The sequence below is a fragment of the Melanotaenia boesemani genome, chromosome 3 (assembly GCF_017639745.1).
Source record: "Melanotaenia boesemani isolate fMelBoe1 chromosome 3, fMelBoe1.pri, whole genome shotgun sequence".
Taxonomy (NCBI): Eukaryota; Metazoa; Chordata; class Actinopteri; order Atheriniformes; family Melanotaeniidae; genus Melanotaenia; species Melanotaenia boesemani.
In genome coordinates this window covers 6,623,370-6,638,497 of record NC_055684.1, presented here as the reverse complement: position 1 = coordinate 6,638,497, position 15,128 = coordinate 6,623,370, and the positions used below count along the sequence as shown (strand labels likewise).

The 15,128-nt window shown below is 40.2% G+C and overlaps 1 protein-coding gene across 9 annotated transcripts in view; it reads left to right on the top strand.

Moving 5' to 3' along the window:
• The window catches only part of nfasca (neurofascin homolog (chicken) a), a 106,654-nt gene that overhangs the window by 81,933 nt on the left and 9,593 nt on the right, over positions 1–15,128 (top strand). For 6 of the 9 annotated variants that reach the window (XM_041979789.1, XM_041979790.1, XM_041979786.1 and 3 more), the window contains 2 exons: positions 3,385–3,513; positions 7,122–7,191. In XM_041979789.1, the coding sequence (XP_041835723.1) occupies positions 3,385–3,513; positions 7,122–7,191 (199 nt within the window). Of the gene's footprint in view, positions 1–3,384; positions 3,514–4,255; positions 4,292–7,121; positions 7,192–7,524; positions 7,828–15,128 lie in introns of those variants that run through there. The other 3 variants (XM_041979784.1, XM_041979780.1, XM_041979783.1) reach the window with 2 other exon arrangements.

Here is a 15,128-nt window from a genome sequence, read left to right as displayed (position 1 = left end):
CTTCAAGACGTAAACCAATTCTAATTCTACAGCAGAACTCCTATCAATGAATTAACATTATCAGAGTCATAGGGCTGTCTGGTAACAACAACAATAATAATCATAGAATCCATAAATCATCCCTCCCAGCAAAGTTCCAGAGCTCAGACCCAGAAAAGAGGAAACAAGACAGCAAATCAGCAGCAACAGAATCTGTAATATATCCATCATCAATACCAAAATCCCTCTGAAAAAGGAAGGATTTAAGGATGATTTAACGCTATCAGATGTGTGGGTCCATCAGGTGGAGGTTGTGACCTCCCTTTGTCCCAAACTATGATCCGGTACATCTGTATCTGTCGATGTCAGTGGTCGGAGGAAACATACCTGGTCAGGAAGTCTGAGATGGATGTTGGGGACGTTTAAGACTTTAAAAGGTGAGCAGGAAGATTTCAACATCAATATGAATCTAACACAAATCAGTGAAGGGAAGCAGCTCAGGGATGATGACATCATACTTTTATGGACCAGTATTGAGTCTTCCTGCAGAGTTTTGATGGAGGGAGTCCTGGCTGATACCTGAGGGTGATGAAGAATAGGAGTCATGGTGAGACCAGAGGGAAGCTGCAGAACTTTTTATAATATAAGCAACTGAAAGAAATGAGTTCATTTTAGCTGAAAAACAAGGCTAAACTGTTACCATCAAAACTGAGGTTAGAATCAAATATTCCTTTGTGGTTTGGCTGATTTTGTCTGAAGGACTAGAAACAACAGAACTGACCGAATTTGGGGGCCAAACAGAATAAAATATATATTTTTTTAAATTATTAAACTAAAGGAAATTTTTGTCCATCCAGGATTTGTCAGAAAGACAAACTGGCAGACTCGTGGAGCTGCTCGGATCTGTGGTTTCATCAGCGTGTACAGCTGAGTGTCATCAGGTAGCAGGTAAACAGAGAACAGGAGGGCACCAAGGAGTGAGCCCTGTAGTACGCCACAACTGAGCTGAACCACTGAGGAGGTGAAAGACCTTTAAGACACACTACAGAACTTTTGCAGATTATCTCAGTGACGCACCCTCTTTCAACAGCTAATTCAGCATCTATGTTGTGTTCTACCTGAACTGTGAGTTCTCTCCATCCAGTAAAAGTCAGTCTTACCTTGATTCTTGTCTTATCTCTTGTTCTGTCTCTTTCTTTTCCTCACTTCCTCCTATAATGTCTTCTTGGATTTTTTTTGCTGAATCAGCCACAGTGTGCCATCAAAATGGCCAGTGTGTTTATATCCTCCTTCTAGCTTGTGACTCGGTGCAGAAAGCAAAAGCTGCAGCGTCATGTGGCGTCCCCGGATGAAAAGATGGTGAAGTGCAGTTTCTCAGGCTCATGACGCTGCTGGACAGCGATGGCTGCACAACAGTAAATAATAGATGTCACTGTTTTAATGTCAGAAAGTTATGTAACACGTCTTTTAAAATCTTAAGAAGCACACATACTCATTAATGAAACACCTTGTGATAAACAGCCGATAGTGTTTCAGTTGCTACGTTACAAAAGAAGTCTTAATTTATATATTGACAGCTTCAGAAAGTCATCTTTAGACTGGATCAGGCTTAATAAATGTTTAAATAAGATTAAAATCAGTAATGTTTTAAGCTGATGTATTGGTCTTATTCTGGTCATCTCTCTTTTGTTTCTTACCTTGTAACCTTTAAAAATTGTCAGGCTGCTTACACACTACTAACAATTTTAGAATCAGTCGTAGGGAAGAGAAATCCAAGTTATTCTTCAAACATGTCAGGAATGATAATTGCCTTCTGAAATCTCTGATACAGCTGACTTGGAAGTAAAATGTGCTGCGGTACTCTGTTCCAGCAGCATCGTACTATGCAGCATCCAATGCAGAAGGTAGACGTTATATCAGTTTTCAGTGTCAGTAGAACGGTGTTTCTGCAACATAATCCCACATGCTGGGTTAATAATATGGGTCATTCTTCCATTTTCTTCTGCTTATCTGGAGTTGGGTCACGGGGGCAGCTGCCTAAGCAGGGAAGCCCAGACTTCCCTCTCCCTGGCCACATTTGCCAGCTCGTCCAGGGGGATCCCGAGGAGTTCCCAGGCCAACTGAGAGATGTAGTCCCTCCAGCATGTCCTGGGTCTTCCCTGGGGTGAGGGTAAGAATGTAGATCGACAGGTAAATCAAGAGCTTTGCCTACTGGCCCAGCTCCTTCTTCACCACGACAGACCGATGCAGAGTCCACATCACTGCAGACGCTGCACCGAACCGCCTGTTGATCTCCCGCTCCATCCTTCCCTCACTCGTGAACAAGCGAGTTCACCTGTGCCACTAAGCAGTTAAGATTATTTCTAAAGCACATTTAAATCAACTCCCTGCTGACCAAAGTACCGAACATGTAGTTGAAAATATATTTATAAAACACAAGTTCAAGTTCAAATGACCTAACTCTGAGGCAGAGAGGTGAGGCCCAAACCAGGAGAGTTTCTCTCCACTGTCTTTATTCAGTCATGCACATGTAACGGCTGCAGAAGTAAACAAAGTTTGGGCTCTGTTAGATGGGCTCTGATTGGTGCTGTCTTACCCTGATATATGTACTTCCTGCCCCTCCCCTCAGGTGATTCCTCGGGTTTTATTAATACATAGACTCTGGTCGAGTTTAATAAAAGGTTTGGTCATCCTGACCTAATAATCTGGCTAAGTATCTAGATCAGGGACCCTCAGTCCTGGTCCTCGAGGGCCATTGTCCTACAAGTTTAAAGAGATTTCCTGCTGCAACACTTGCAGTCATGTGATTATAATACAAGCCTTATTCCAAAAAAGCTGTCTTTGTGTAAAATGCAAATAAAACTAGAAGGCAATGATTTCCAAATTTCATCAACCCATATTTTATTCCCAATAGAACATAAACAACATTTCAGATGTTTAAACTGAGACGTTTCACCATTTCATGGAAAATATGCGCTCATTTTGAATTTGAATCCCACATTGTGTTTGTAATGTAATTTGTTCTGTGTGTATATTAATTGGATTATTATTATTATTATTATTATTATTAATTGAGAGCTGCCATGCTGGGTTTCCTGAGAGGACAGGAGTCCTTTCTGTTCCACATCATGCGATTGTGACGGTATACTGCGAAAGGTGTATATGTTACTGTTCCTGGCTGTTATTCTTCCTGGCTCCAGGAAGAACGCTGGGAATGATGCGATTATCCAACCAAAGCTGTGGTGGGTTCAGTCAGCAGCGGTGGAAGTTCAACATCAAGAAGTGGAATTCAGTTTTTACCGGTGCTGTTGAATCCACTCAGCTCCGGTCGTCTAATTCATGATGATCCAGAAAAACGCTCATCATTTCCTCTGTTGTCTCTCCCGTTCTCTGTGTGTGTTACAGCTTACATAGACCAGGTTGACATAGCCACTCAGGGATGGTTCATCGGTTTGATGTGTGCCATCGCCCTCATCATCCTCATCCTCCTCATCGTCTGCTTCATCAAGAGGAGTCGTGGGGGCAAATACCCAGGTAAGACCACGGAGGAGAAAATGGTTTTAGTTTTGAATTTTTTCAGGCTCCTGTCTGAAATTACATGAACAAAATAAGTTAAATATGTTCTCAGACCTACAAGGGCTGTATGTATAATCTTGGACTCGAATGAAAGCCGAGACTTGACAGATTACTACAGAAGTGTCAGGGTCAAGATACTGTATCAAAGTAGACATACCTGAACAATACTAGAAAATGTAAATGTTGTCACCTCCTAAAACAAAACCACATTACTTTTAGTCAAAGCCAGAAGATAGCAGCACAATTCATCCAGAAATGAGTAACGTAGTCCTAGGTGTTAGTAATTTGTCTGAGGACGTAGTAAAGTACTCCTATGAATGAGTATCTCTTAAGAGGAATTGTGCTACATTAAAAGTGTAAAAAGTGAACCTGAGCAGTTTTCCAAATTTTTTAATGGAGGTGTTATGCAGGAAAATATCTCAGGAAGCCATCGGCCGATGATGATGATGGACGCCTCTATCAATGGTCAGAGTCAGGAAAATGGAGGGATAGCCCCCACGTTCACCTTAGAAGCACCATGAGGATTCAATAAAAAAGACAGGGATATCTTATGCTTACTGGTCAAGAAGAGGTTAAACTGTAATAAAAACAATGAGAACTGTTTTAAAGCAGCATTATTGTGATCTGCAGTGTGTGATCATGTTTGGAAGTAAGAGGATATAGACCTGTGGTAATGTTTTACAGTTTTTATAATGTCTAGGTGCTGGTTACGTGACTGCTCTCACAAAATGTGTTGGTAGGTGCAGCAGTGTGACGTGTTAAAGCTTTCTGAACTAACCGAAAGTCAGATTAATATTTAACAGAGAGATTCTCAACAGCTTGTGTTCACAGTACTGACAGAAGCACTGACCCCTCAAACCCGTCCCACATTTCCAAACCTGCTACTAAAACAGCCTGGTGTTTCAGTCAGTCTTATAAAAGTCTGCTGTGTTCCACATGCATACTTCACACCTGGATTACTGAGGCGAAAATAAAACACCAAAAAAGTCATACTTTGTTTTTAAACATCAGCAGGTGACCCTTTAGGTGCCAAAACTGCGACAAGCACCAGGAGTCTCAGTTATAAAACTATGCGTAGCAAAGCAGACTGCAGATGGCGTGTGCAGGGAGAAAAAAGGAAATGTGGCGCACAAAAACTTTCAAATTTATCAAATTGTGTGCACGCACGTCCCACGCCTGTTTTTGTTTATAAATCAGAATCAACTCTAAAGTTTACGTATGTGAGGGTGCGCCCTGCCGCGCCCTTATCGTGGCTAAAACAAAGTCAGGTGAACGCCTAATATAAACATTCATCATATCATTTTCATGATGGCTCAGCTTTATAAATGAGGCCACAGGCCATGTCTCCAGAAAGACAGCTCAAACCAGTTACCACTTTCCACCACTAGATGGCAGACATGTAAACCTTCAATGTAACAGGTGAGGCAAAGGGAGGGGATGGGAGGGGGTCTATTCAAAGTTTATGAGGAAATCGCATTTAAACATCACAATACATGGGGGTGGAATATTTAAGGCATAATGCCCGATGAGGTGTCCATTATCATAAATTAATGGACGACACGGAGGCGTGAACCGTCCGATGTTAATGTTCTTTTTTACCGTTAAAATCGTAAGTTTTTCACTGGAAGCGGCTGAGTGGACTATTTAATATCTCTCGTTGTGACGTGTTGCCAAGGTAACCGGCTCTGACACAGAACCTGCAGCTCGGTCGGCTGCAGTTATGTTACGTGACACAAAGAAACGTTTCAGAGGGCGGTGCAGCTCTTACAGCTTGTGTGTGTCCAGAGAATGATGCAACATTTTGTTTCAAACAGTCACAGTCCACAGATAGTCTCCTACATCGTTTTATTGCAAGAAATATCAACCACCTTTCACTCTGATCATTAAATGTGTATCAAGCAAGTAAGTCTATCCTAAATCGTTTTTATAATGTTATCCACCATTTACTCTGTATCAAGTATGCAAGAAAGAAAGACAGGCAACGACATAATTAAAATTAAATGAAACATTGCCGTTGATCGTGATCGTTTTATAAAGATACTGGCATGTCCATAGTAGCGTTTGAAGGATGGAGATTTAACGTTTGTGGACCCTGACCACAGCTGGTTGGGACGCTGCGGGACGACAAGATGTTGCTCCATTCTCGTTTCTCCTGGACTGATGGAGTGTCTGAGTTTCTGTTGCCACAGTTACCAACTACCGTTTAGTCAGTGCAATAATTTACAACAATAAGTCTATTTGACCGGAACTTCTTTTATAGGTGTCCATTGTCACTTTTTAATGGACACCCTTCACCCAATCAGAATCGAGTATTCCCCCAGATCATGGTATAAATCTAATTAATTACAGGCTTTGTTATTAATTTATCTCGATTAATTGCATTTTAATCATATAACAATATTTGCCCCAAAAAGCAAATTTTTTTTTATTTAAATGGATTTCAGTGGCCGACTAAATCAAATAATAGACAGACATTAATATAGTAAACTCAAGCTCCAGTTATGTATGGAAAAATGCATTTAATTGAATTTCAATTCCAAACAGACAATGGAGTAGAAAACATCCCTGGCCCAAAAATGAACCAAAATGAACAGCGCTAAAGTTAAAGTGTCATTTAAAGTACTTTAACTAGCAGCCTTAACTGTTCCCTGGTTAAGAATCTACAACATGTTAACTCTTTAAATGTTTTTGTCCGCAGTATATCTGACAGTAAACCAGGGTGGGATCAGCAAAAAGCATCTTTACACGTTTCATTTTCAGTCTGGTTATGAAGCAGAGGTGAACGTCTCCTCTGACTGCAGCTGTGAGGGCTAATGGATGGCGAGATGCAGAAACGCTGCTCATTGGGAAGAAGTAAACGTGCTTCATGTCAGTTTTCAAGTCTGCAATAACACCAGAAAAAGTCGCTAGATTTGTTGCAAGTTGCTTCTTTGAAAAGACTCACTAGATGAGTCTGAAAACTCACTAAATAAAGAGCCAAAGTAGTTAAATTAGCAACTGATTTAACTGAGCTATAACGTGTGTTTCAATTTAATCGGTGTACCAGAACTCGTGCAATGACAAGCGTTTCATATTTTTTGGAATGCAAACTGAGATTAAATATGTTAATTATATAACCCATTAATTTTTTTATTTATTATATATATACTATAAACTACTATATATATACATATATATATATATGTATATATATATATAGTTTATAGTGAAACTTATGGAATCTAATATGGCTGCCAACCTGTGATGCCACAATACAAAATCCTCTGCCATCTGGTTCATATTCAACATTTTTTTCTCAATTACAGTGTGGCTTGAAAACTTTTATACTCGAGCACCTAAAGGGTTAAAATGATTTTGGCCAATCAGCATCTTTCATCCTGCAGGATGCGATCAGGGAAGAAGTATGGACTCTGGACACAGTGACAGTTTAACCAGTGAAAGCTGAATCAGGACTAAATGGTTTCTTCAATTTTCAGACTAACTTTAGACAAGCTGTGTGACTCAGATTAGTTAGTGGAGCTTTCAAAAAAGTGCTTGAAATGTTCCTTCTGTCCTTCTCCTGTTAGTGCGCGATAAAAAAGATCTCCCATTGGACCCGGTGGATCAGAAGGACCAGGATGGATCCTTTGATTATCAGTAAGTATAAAGAAAAAGATTTCTCTCAGCATGCTTTCTGCTGACATGGACTGATGTACTGTTTCTACAATAAGATCATTTTAAGTGGCTGAAGGAACAAGCGGCAGTGGATTACTGTAAAAACTGTTCAGTTAAACTGATTAAGATAAACTCCAAATAAAGACAGAGCCAACAGGAAGTGATAAAGGAAATGATAAGCAGGATGAACTCACATTGAATGTGACAGAGAATAAAAACAAATCAGAGCAGAGGAGATCATATTTGTGAAAAGACAGTTGATAAAGTCCAGTATGCTGCAGGCCGACAGTAAGTGATGTTTTTTGCTCCTTACAGGTTCCACTGATCTCTGTGGCATCTCTCTCTTTATCACCCCCCCCTTCCAAAACAAAACCTGTTCACTTTAACCTGCTTTTTTAATCTCAGATGTGTCTAACTCAGCTGTGTGTGAGTGGTGCTGCCAGCTTACCGTTAACTGTTTACACTCTAAAAGATCCTGAGTGTGATGTTATCGACTGTCATCAGAGGAAAAGCCTCTTGTGGTATTCAGACTATCATTCAGACTGAATTTACAGATTTTACTGGATTATTATGGAGCTATGCTTTTGTGTAAAAAACATTAAATCAGAGTTTGTTTTATGGCGTGATCTACATTTATGAACACCTGAACAATGAGTCGTGCTTCATGCAGTCTGATTCATCCCATTTTTATTAACAGTGTAACATTAATCCGTTCCAGTGATTCTCTCTCAGAGTCTCGGTGCTAATCCCCACAGTCCCTTCAGCTCTGTGTGTATTTGTGTGTGTGTGTTTATGGAGCTTTTCTTGTATCGTCTGCACTTCCTCTCTCTCTCTTACTGTCCTCCATGTTTCCTCACGTCTCGTCCTTCTTTCTCCCAAATGCTGAAATGGGTCATCTGTTCCTGACAGGAACGAAAACGAAAACAGGTACTTTGGTGTCTGCACGGCTTGTGCATGTTGGGGGGAACACACGCTTCCTGTGGGGTGGAAAGGAGTGAGGGGTGGGTGGAGTTTGGGAGGGGGGGTTAGTCTGTAAATAGTAAATAGTTTTCATTCATGAAGTCAGCGATATGAATCCAGCTCCATGATTGGAGAAATTTCAGACAGAACTTACAGCTGCAAACACTAAACCCACTACATGATGTATTTGAACCCTAGTTTACCCTAACTCACTATCTCCATCTGTCTTCATCTGTCTCCATCTATCTCCAACTGCCGCCATCTATCTCCAACTCTCTCTGTCTCCAACTATCTCTAGCTGTCTCCATCTGTCTTAATCTGTCTCCAACTGTCTCCATCTATCTCCAACTGCCGCCATCTATCTCCATCTGTCTCCAACTGTCTCCAACTGTCTCTGTCTGTCTCCATCTGTCTTAATCTGTCTCCAACTGTCTCTGTCTCCAACTATCTCTAGCTGTCTCCATCTGTCTTAATATGTCTCCATCTCTCTCCAACTGTCTCCATCTGTCCCCATCTGTCTCCAACTGTCTCCATCTATCTCCAACTGCCTCCATCTATCTCCATCTGTCTCCAACTGTCTCCATCTGTCCCCATCTGTCTCCAACTGTCTCCAGCTGTCTCCAACTGTCTCCATCTATCTCCATCTGTCTCCAACTGTCTCTGTCTCCAACTATCTCTAGCTGTCTTCATCTGTCTTAATCTGTCTCCAACTGTCTCCAGCTGTCTCTGTCTCCAACTATCTCTAGCTGTCTCCAACTGTCTCTGTCTCCAACTATCTCTAGCTGTCTCCATCTGTCTCCAACTGTCTCCATTTGTCTCCAACTGTCTCTGTCTCCAACTGTCTCCATCTGTCTCCAACTGTCTCTGTCTCCAACTATCTCTAGCTGTCTCCATCTGTCTTAATCTGTCTCCAACTGTCTCCATCTGTCTCCATCTATCGCCAACTGCCTCCATCTGTCTGCAACTGTCTCTGTCTCCAACTATCTCTAGCTGTCTCCAACTATCTCTAGCTGTCTCCATCTGTCTTAATCTATCTCCAACTGTCTCCAACTGTCTCCATCTGTCTCTATCTGTCTCCACTTGTCTCCATCTATTGCCAACTGCCTCTATTTGTCTCCAACTGTCTCTGTCTCCAACTATCTTTAGCTGTCTCAATCTGTCTCCATGTCCACAGTAACAATAGGATCAATGTGAAAAACTAGCACATACGCCACCGTTTCATCGACTACCACCTAAAATGGACCTTTCTAAATCTTTCTCAAAGTAAATAGATTAATCTTACAATACCATTATTCCCCATGCAGATGATACTGTTTTTATGTACTTCATACAAAGTCAGCATTATGTAATGGCTGGCCGTAATCAGTGTGACTCATTTTTCACAGCTCTCGTACATTTAAAGTCTTTCAACGGTAATGAAGAAAGACCAGATCAGCATCCAGACTAGGCTTAAATCAGACCATGAAAGGATAACTTTAATGTTGTCACCTTGGTGTGATATTACATTAATGGCTCTGTCACTATCAAAGACCTCGTGCCAGAGCAGATATCATCCATCCTCTTCACTGCTTCAGGCTCTTTTGCTTTTGCAGAAAAAATTCTTCTGGAGCGTTTGGACTGATCTTAAAATTTCTGAACAGTAACTGAAAGTGTTGAAATTTATGTCATCTTTGATAACAAGAATGGATCTAGTACAAAGTCACCCACTTGTCTCAGAACCAGCCTGGACTGTGTGGAAGGCCCTGAATGTTGGGGGGGGGGGGCATGTTTTTACTCTTCCAGAGGTCCACTTGAACAGGACTGAGTTTGGTTCTTTTTAAAGGGACTAAGTGTGAAAATACCCTGAGTTGTTTTTCATCCACCAGCTTACACACACCACCATCAGGTTTCAGACAACAGATGGCAAAAGGAATCAGCTGTTGTCAGGGAAGCAGGACTATGACATCTAAACGAAGCACCCAGATAAACTACAAGCAGACAGTTTTCCTGTCCCATGAAAGACTTAAAGCAGAACTTGGTAACCTGAGTCGCCTTAGCTTCATTCTTCAGTTTGGAATGAGGAGACAGTCTGAAATCTGGCCCCTCTTTCTTCTCCTTATGACCAGCCTCAGAGAAGGCAATGAGACGTGTGAACATGACACCTTCCTCTGCAAAGAGAGATTTTGGAGGCAGAGAGGGAAGCTTAAAAACCGCATCCACCGTCCACTTTATCAGGTCCACCTTGGTAGTACTGGGTTGGACCCCCCTTCTTCCCTCAGAACTGCTAACCCTTTCCTGAATATTCTGAGTACCTTGTTCTCATATTCCCAGTAAATTAGAAATTCTGCTCAAAGCCATTTATGATGAACTGAAATTAGCTCACCCACTACACTAAGCAATAGATGCTAGTTATCCAGATAATCCAGGATTCATGTTGATGTAGAGTGTGTGGTTCTCCATCTGTTTCATGACTCTTTGTCTCCCACCATCTCATGTCTGTGTCGCTTTCTGGATTTATTTTCATCACTGACACAAAGATCACTTGAAAGGTATGAAAGCAGATGAGTGTTTGTGTCACTGCCTAAGATTTCTTTCTCCTCCATGAAAATCTAATTTGCAGTTGCTTATTCCACCGTTGTTTAACGGAGCGTTTCACCCTCGAAACAGCTGAGTGGATTTCATCCATCAGATGAAACATTTCAGAGCATGTTTTAGTTCATGTTTGCTCTTCAGCTCATTTCAGTTATGGATTTTTTTCCACCTCTGCTTCCCAGAAAAATGATCAGATAAGTGAAAAATTACTATGTATGTTCTTATCATACTGACATGTTGACCTGTAGAAAGCTTGGCTAATGTAATCCTAGCAGGTGTCGTGAAGTTCTGCCTGTCTATTACATCTCTTTCATTCTCTGTAGAACAGAGGTTCTCATTTTGTTACATCACGTATCACCTGAGAAGATATCAGCCTCTCAGCACCACCCTTATGACAGACGTAAAAATCCAGTAGAACAAACCTAAACTTCTCCATCAGACTTCAACCCGAGGCAGGTTAGTTCCAGATACAAGTATTTATTGTTAAGTGGCAAAAGGGGTTTATCATCAAAACCAAAACTGTCCTTTAAACTTAGTCAACAACTTAAAAAAGTCCCGATAGACCCGATAGATCCGATAGACCCGAGGGCTCTGAGACTTTTTTACTTGTTTGAATACTTTTGATTGAACCTTTATACACATTAAAAAGTTCACCATACCTCAGGGCCAGACTGGGACAAAATGTCAGGCACTGGGTGAGTCATACACTCACCCAGGCCGCCCTAATTCATATACTACACACATATGTTCACATGCAAGTGCACACACACGCGTGCACACACACACACACACAGATTAATTAATCACCAAAGCTCAGTATTCTATATAGACCGACATTCACACAAAACTAAAAGCCCATTTGGACCCACCAAATATTTCATGCAGTAAAATAAACCAACAAGCATAAAACGCTGCAATCACATCATTTACAACCAGATAAACACACTGATGAAGTCACCGGGAATTGTCCCGCTTCTCCTGTGGGCAAGTCCGGGCCAGACATTCCTATTTTTATATCACTTTCTTCAGCACAACCTCACCTCTAGTTTTCCTACTTTTTAACATGTGGGGCCCAAAATACACAAAAATCTTTTAATTTAAGCTACTATTTATTACAATAAATCCCCACAAACACCACTTAATTCAGTTTAGTAAAATGACAAAGACAAGTATATGAAAAGAAACGAAGCGCCTGTCCATCCAAGTTTAACATGTTCTGATAAATATCTTTGTTCATTCAATATTTATTATTTATACCGCTTTGTCCATTAAGCGTGGCGAAAAGCTGGAGCCTAACCCAGCAATTAACAGGTGAGAGGCAGAGTACACCCTGGACAGGTCACCAGTCCATCATAAAAATGTTTATTTTTATTTGTTTCTTTTCTTTTGAAAAACAATATACATATTTTTTTAAAACAAATGGTTAAAATAATACTTGAGCTGGAAAATAAAAGTTCTTCTCATTAGAAACACAAACTTGATGTCAAAACTGGGCTTTTATATTTTTTTGCAAGTTTAATTTATTAACGCAGACATCTTTAGCAAAAAAATAAAAATAAAATAAAATAAAATAAAATAAATAAAAAAACCTGTGTTGGTTTTCTGAAACCAACTGAAAGTATTAAATCATTCATATAAGTTTAAAAATGCTAATAAATAACACCAAATATTTGGGTGAATTTCTGTCCTGACAGCAGCTATCTTCCTCATGCAGAATTCTGATAGAATAAATCACCTCAAATTCAGTTCAGTTCAACTTCATTTGGAGTTTTCTGAACTAAACAAAACTGTCTGCTGACATCAGAAGGAACTGTCTTGTTGTGTGACAACAGATTCCACACAAGTGGGAACGAGATAATTAGGTCATGGTCATGTGTTACTAACACATCCACGACTTGTCCAATATCCACATAATATTTAGTTTCAAACCTTAAACACCTGAAATAACTGACTAATTCTGACTCTGATTGTGATTAATCCCCACTTATCTCAGAACATCACTGGAACAGACTATCTGGCTCTTTCACTGCTTAGGTTGTCCCTCCAGGGTTACCGTAGACAGCTGTTTTTAAGGGATTTGTCATTTTAGAGGACCAGTAAAGTGGTGAAGTTGCTGTTAAATGGTATACCTGGTGTTCTGTCTGTTCAGTTAGCTGAACATAGAAACGTAGTTATATCGTTATAATTCATCCCAAGATTAAATATGTCTAAATTAAAGGCTGAATAATTAGGATTTTTTTCTGTAAAAATAATTTAAAATGTTCTCATTTGTTGCAAGAGATAAAAGGAAGCTTCCCTATAAACAATCTGTCTCTCTACATCAACAATGTTTTTGTCAAGTTGTTCTCCTTTCAAAGTAAGTAAGTAACTCCCACGGTTGCCAAACAACAACACAGCGTTTGGTATTTTATGTCGGCAAAAGAGCAGCAGCCTGCAGGTATGGAAGCTAGTAAAAGAAGCGGACCAGAAATACTTTCAGAAAAACCTGAAAAGCCTCGGCATCCTTCTAAAAAAGCAAACAACCAAAAACAGAATAAAACGAGGATCAATATTAGAGAATCTTTTGAAAGGTGGAGAAGTCTGAGCTGGCAAAGTTTCTCCTTGACAGGTAAACACCTGGAATTTTGCTTATGTTTACCGAAAAGTTTATCTTGATTTACAAAGATTTTAGTCTAATTTATTTCTTGGCATTCATTAATGTGTGTGACTGTATGGATGTATCAGTGGAGTAAATTGGTGGCCTGTGAATACTGTGTTTGTCCTTATAAACTTATGAAATTACTGTTATGTTCTCTAATATAACATTAACAGTTCAAGGACCAGACATTCAGTTTCACATGACTGCTTTTTTATTATGTTAGTGCATTGCTCTTCACAAGATCAATCCGCGCAGCACCACACATCACGTATTCATCCGAACAAAAACTAGTACCACTAAACAGTGTAATGCCAACTTTAAATATACAACAAATTACTATCAAATTAATTTATTAAGTGAGACTAAGGGAAAACTGCCGCTGTGTGGCATTTGTTGATAAATGTAGCTTTTGTTTACACTCAGTTTTATGCTAACGTATATTAGTGTGTGAAATTAGCGCTAGCATTGCAAAGCATAGCAACTTACTGAATCATCTTCGCTCGTCATCGTGATGTTTGCTGGTGCTATGTTCTCCGTCCTTCATATAATGTAAATAAAAAAGCCGTCCTCTCACAAACCGGCAACCTGCCCGAAACTCTTCGAGAGGGAAGAGGGGGAGTAACGCTCTTTGTGTTTTTCTCTTTCGACTGCAGTTCTGACTTGAAACACTAGGTGTCAATGCTACTTGTTTTGCCTTTAAATAAAAATTATCCATGTTACATGTGTGTTATAGTCATAAAGGAGCTTGCCCATTGTCTTGTGGTCACAGTTTCATTATGACTTCCCACACATAACTTACGCATGGCCACAACTTAGTGGCCACAGATTACTGATATCATGTGACCACAGATCAATAGAATGCCTGTCCAATAAAAAATACCCACCAAAAAAAATATCAAAGGTCACATACTCTAATATTTTTTTTGGACCGCCTTTAGCTTTGTTTTCCGCAGCTTTTATGTAGAATTGTTTCTATACAATTCTGCAGTTTCACAAGATTTATTTCCATCCAGTGTGACATTAATTTTTCACCAGGATCTTGTATTGATGATGGGAGAGTCCAACCACTGCACAAAGCCTTCTTCAGCACATCCCAAAGATTCTCAATGGGGTTCAGGTCTGGATTCTGTGTTGGTCAGTCCATGTGTAAAAAATGATGTCTTATGTCCCCTGAACCACTCTTTCAAAACTTGAGCAGGAAAAACCTGCTCATTCAGGTAGTCAGCTGACCTCATTCATAGCGTTGCTGAACCTTGACCTGATCCCAGGCTTGTACAGTAAGCAGGCCTGATGGCTTTGTCACTTAATTTGCCTCTTCATACCCTGATGCTTCCATCACTCTGGAACAGATTAAATCTGGACTCAGACCACATGACCTTATTCCTGTGAGTTCCCTTCACATTGTTCATGTGGAAATGTTCTTTCACTATTAAACAAAGCCCTGAGTTTTCTTAAATTTAATTTCACCAAACATTTAAATAAGTGGTCGGTATAGGGCAAAACTGTATAATATCTAGCCCGCCACTGGCCTGCCAGATTACATTGATTAAAAAAAAAAAAAAAAAAATTTGCTAGAGTTATGTGTCGTTGTGCAGAGACATGGTGGTGTTTACAACGCTGTGTTAAAAGCACAGCGTGGCCCCTTTAAAAGCTGGAGAGAAGCACAGCGCGGGGGTCAGAGTGGTAGGGAGGGGGAATGTAGGAGCAGAGGATGTCGCTGTGAGAAACTTCCTGTTTAGCACTGAATGTT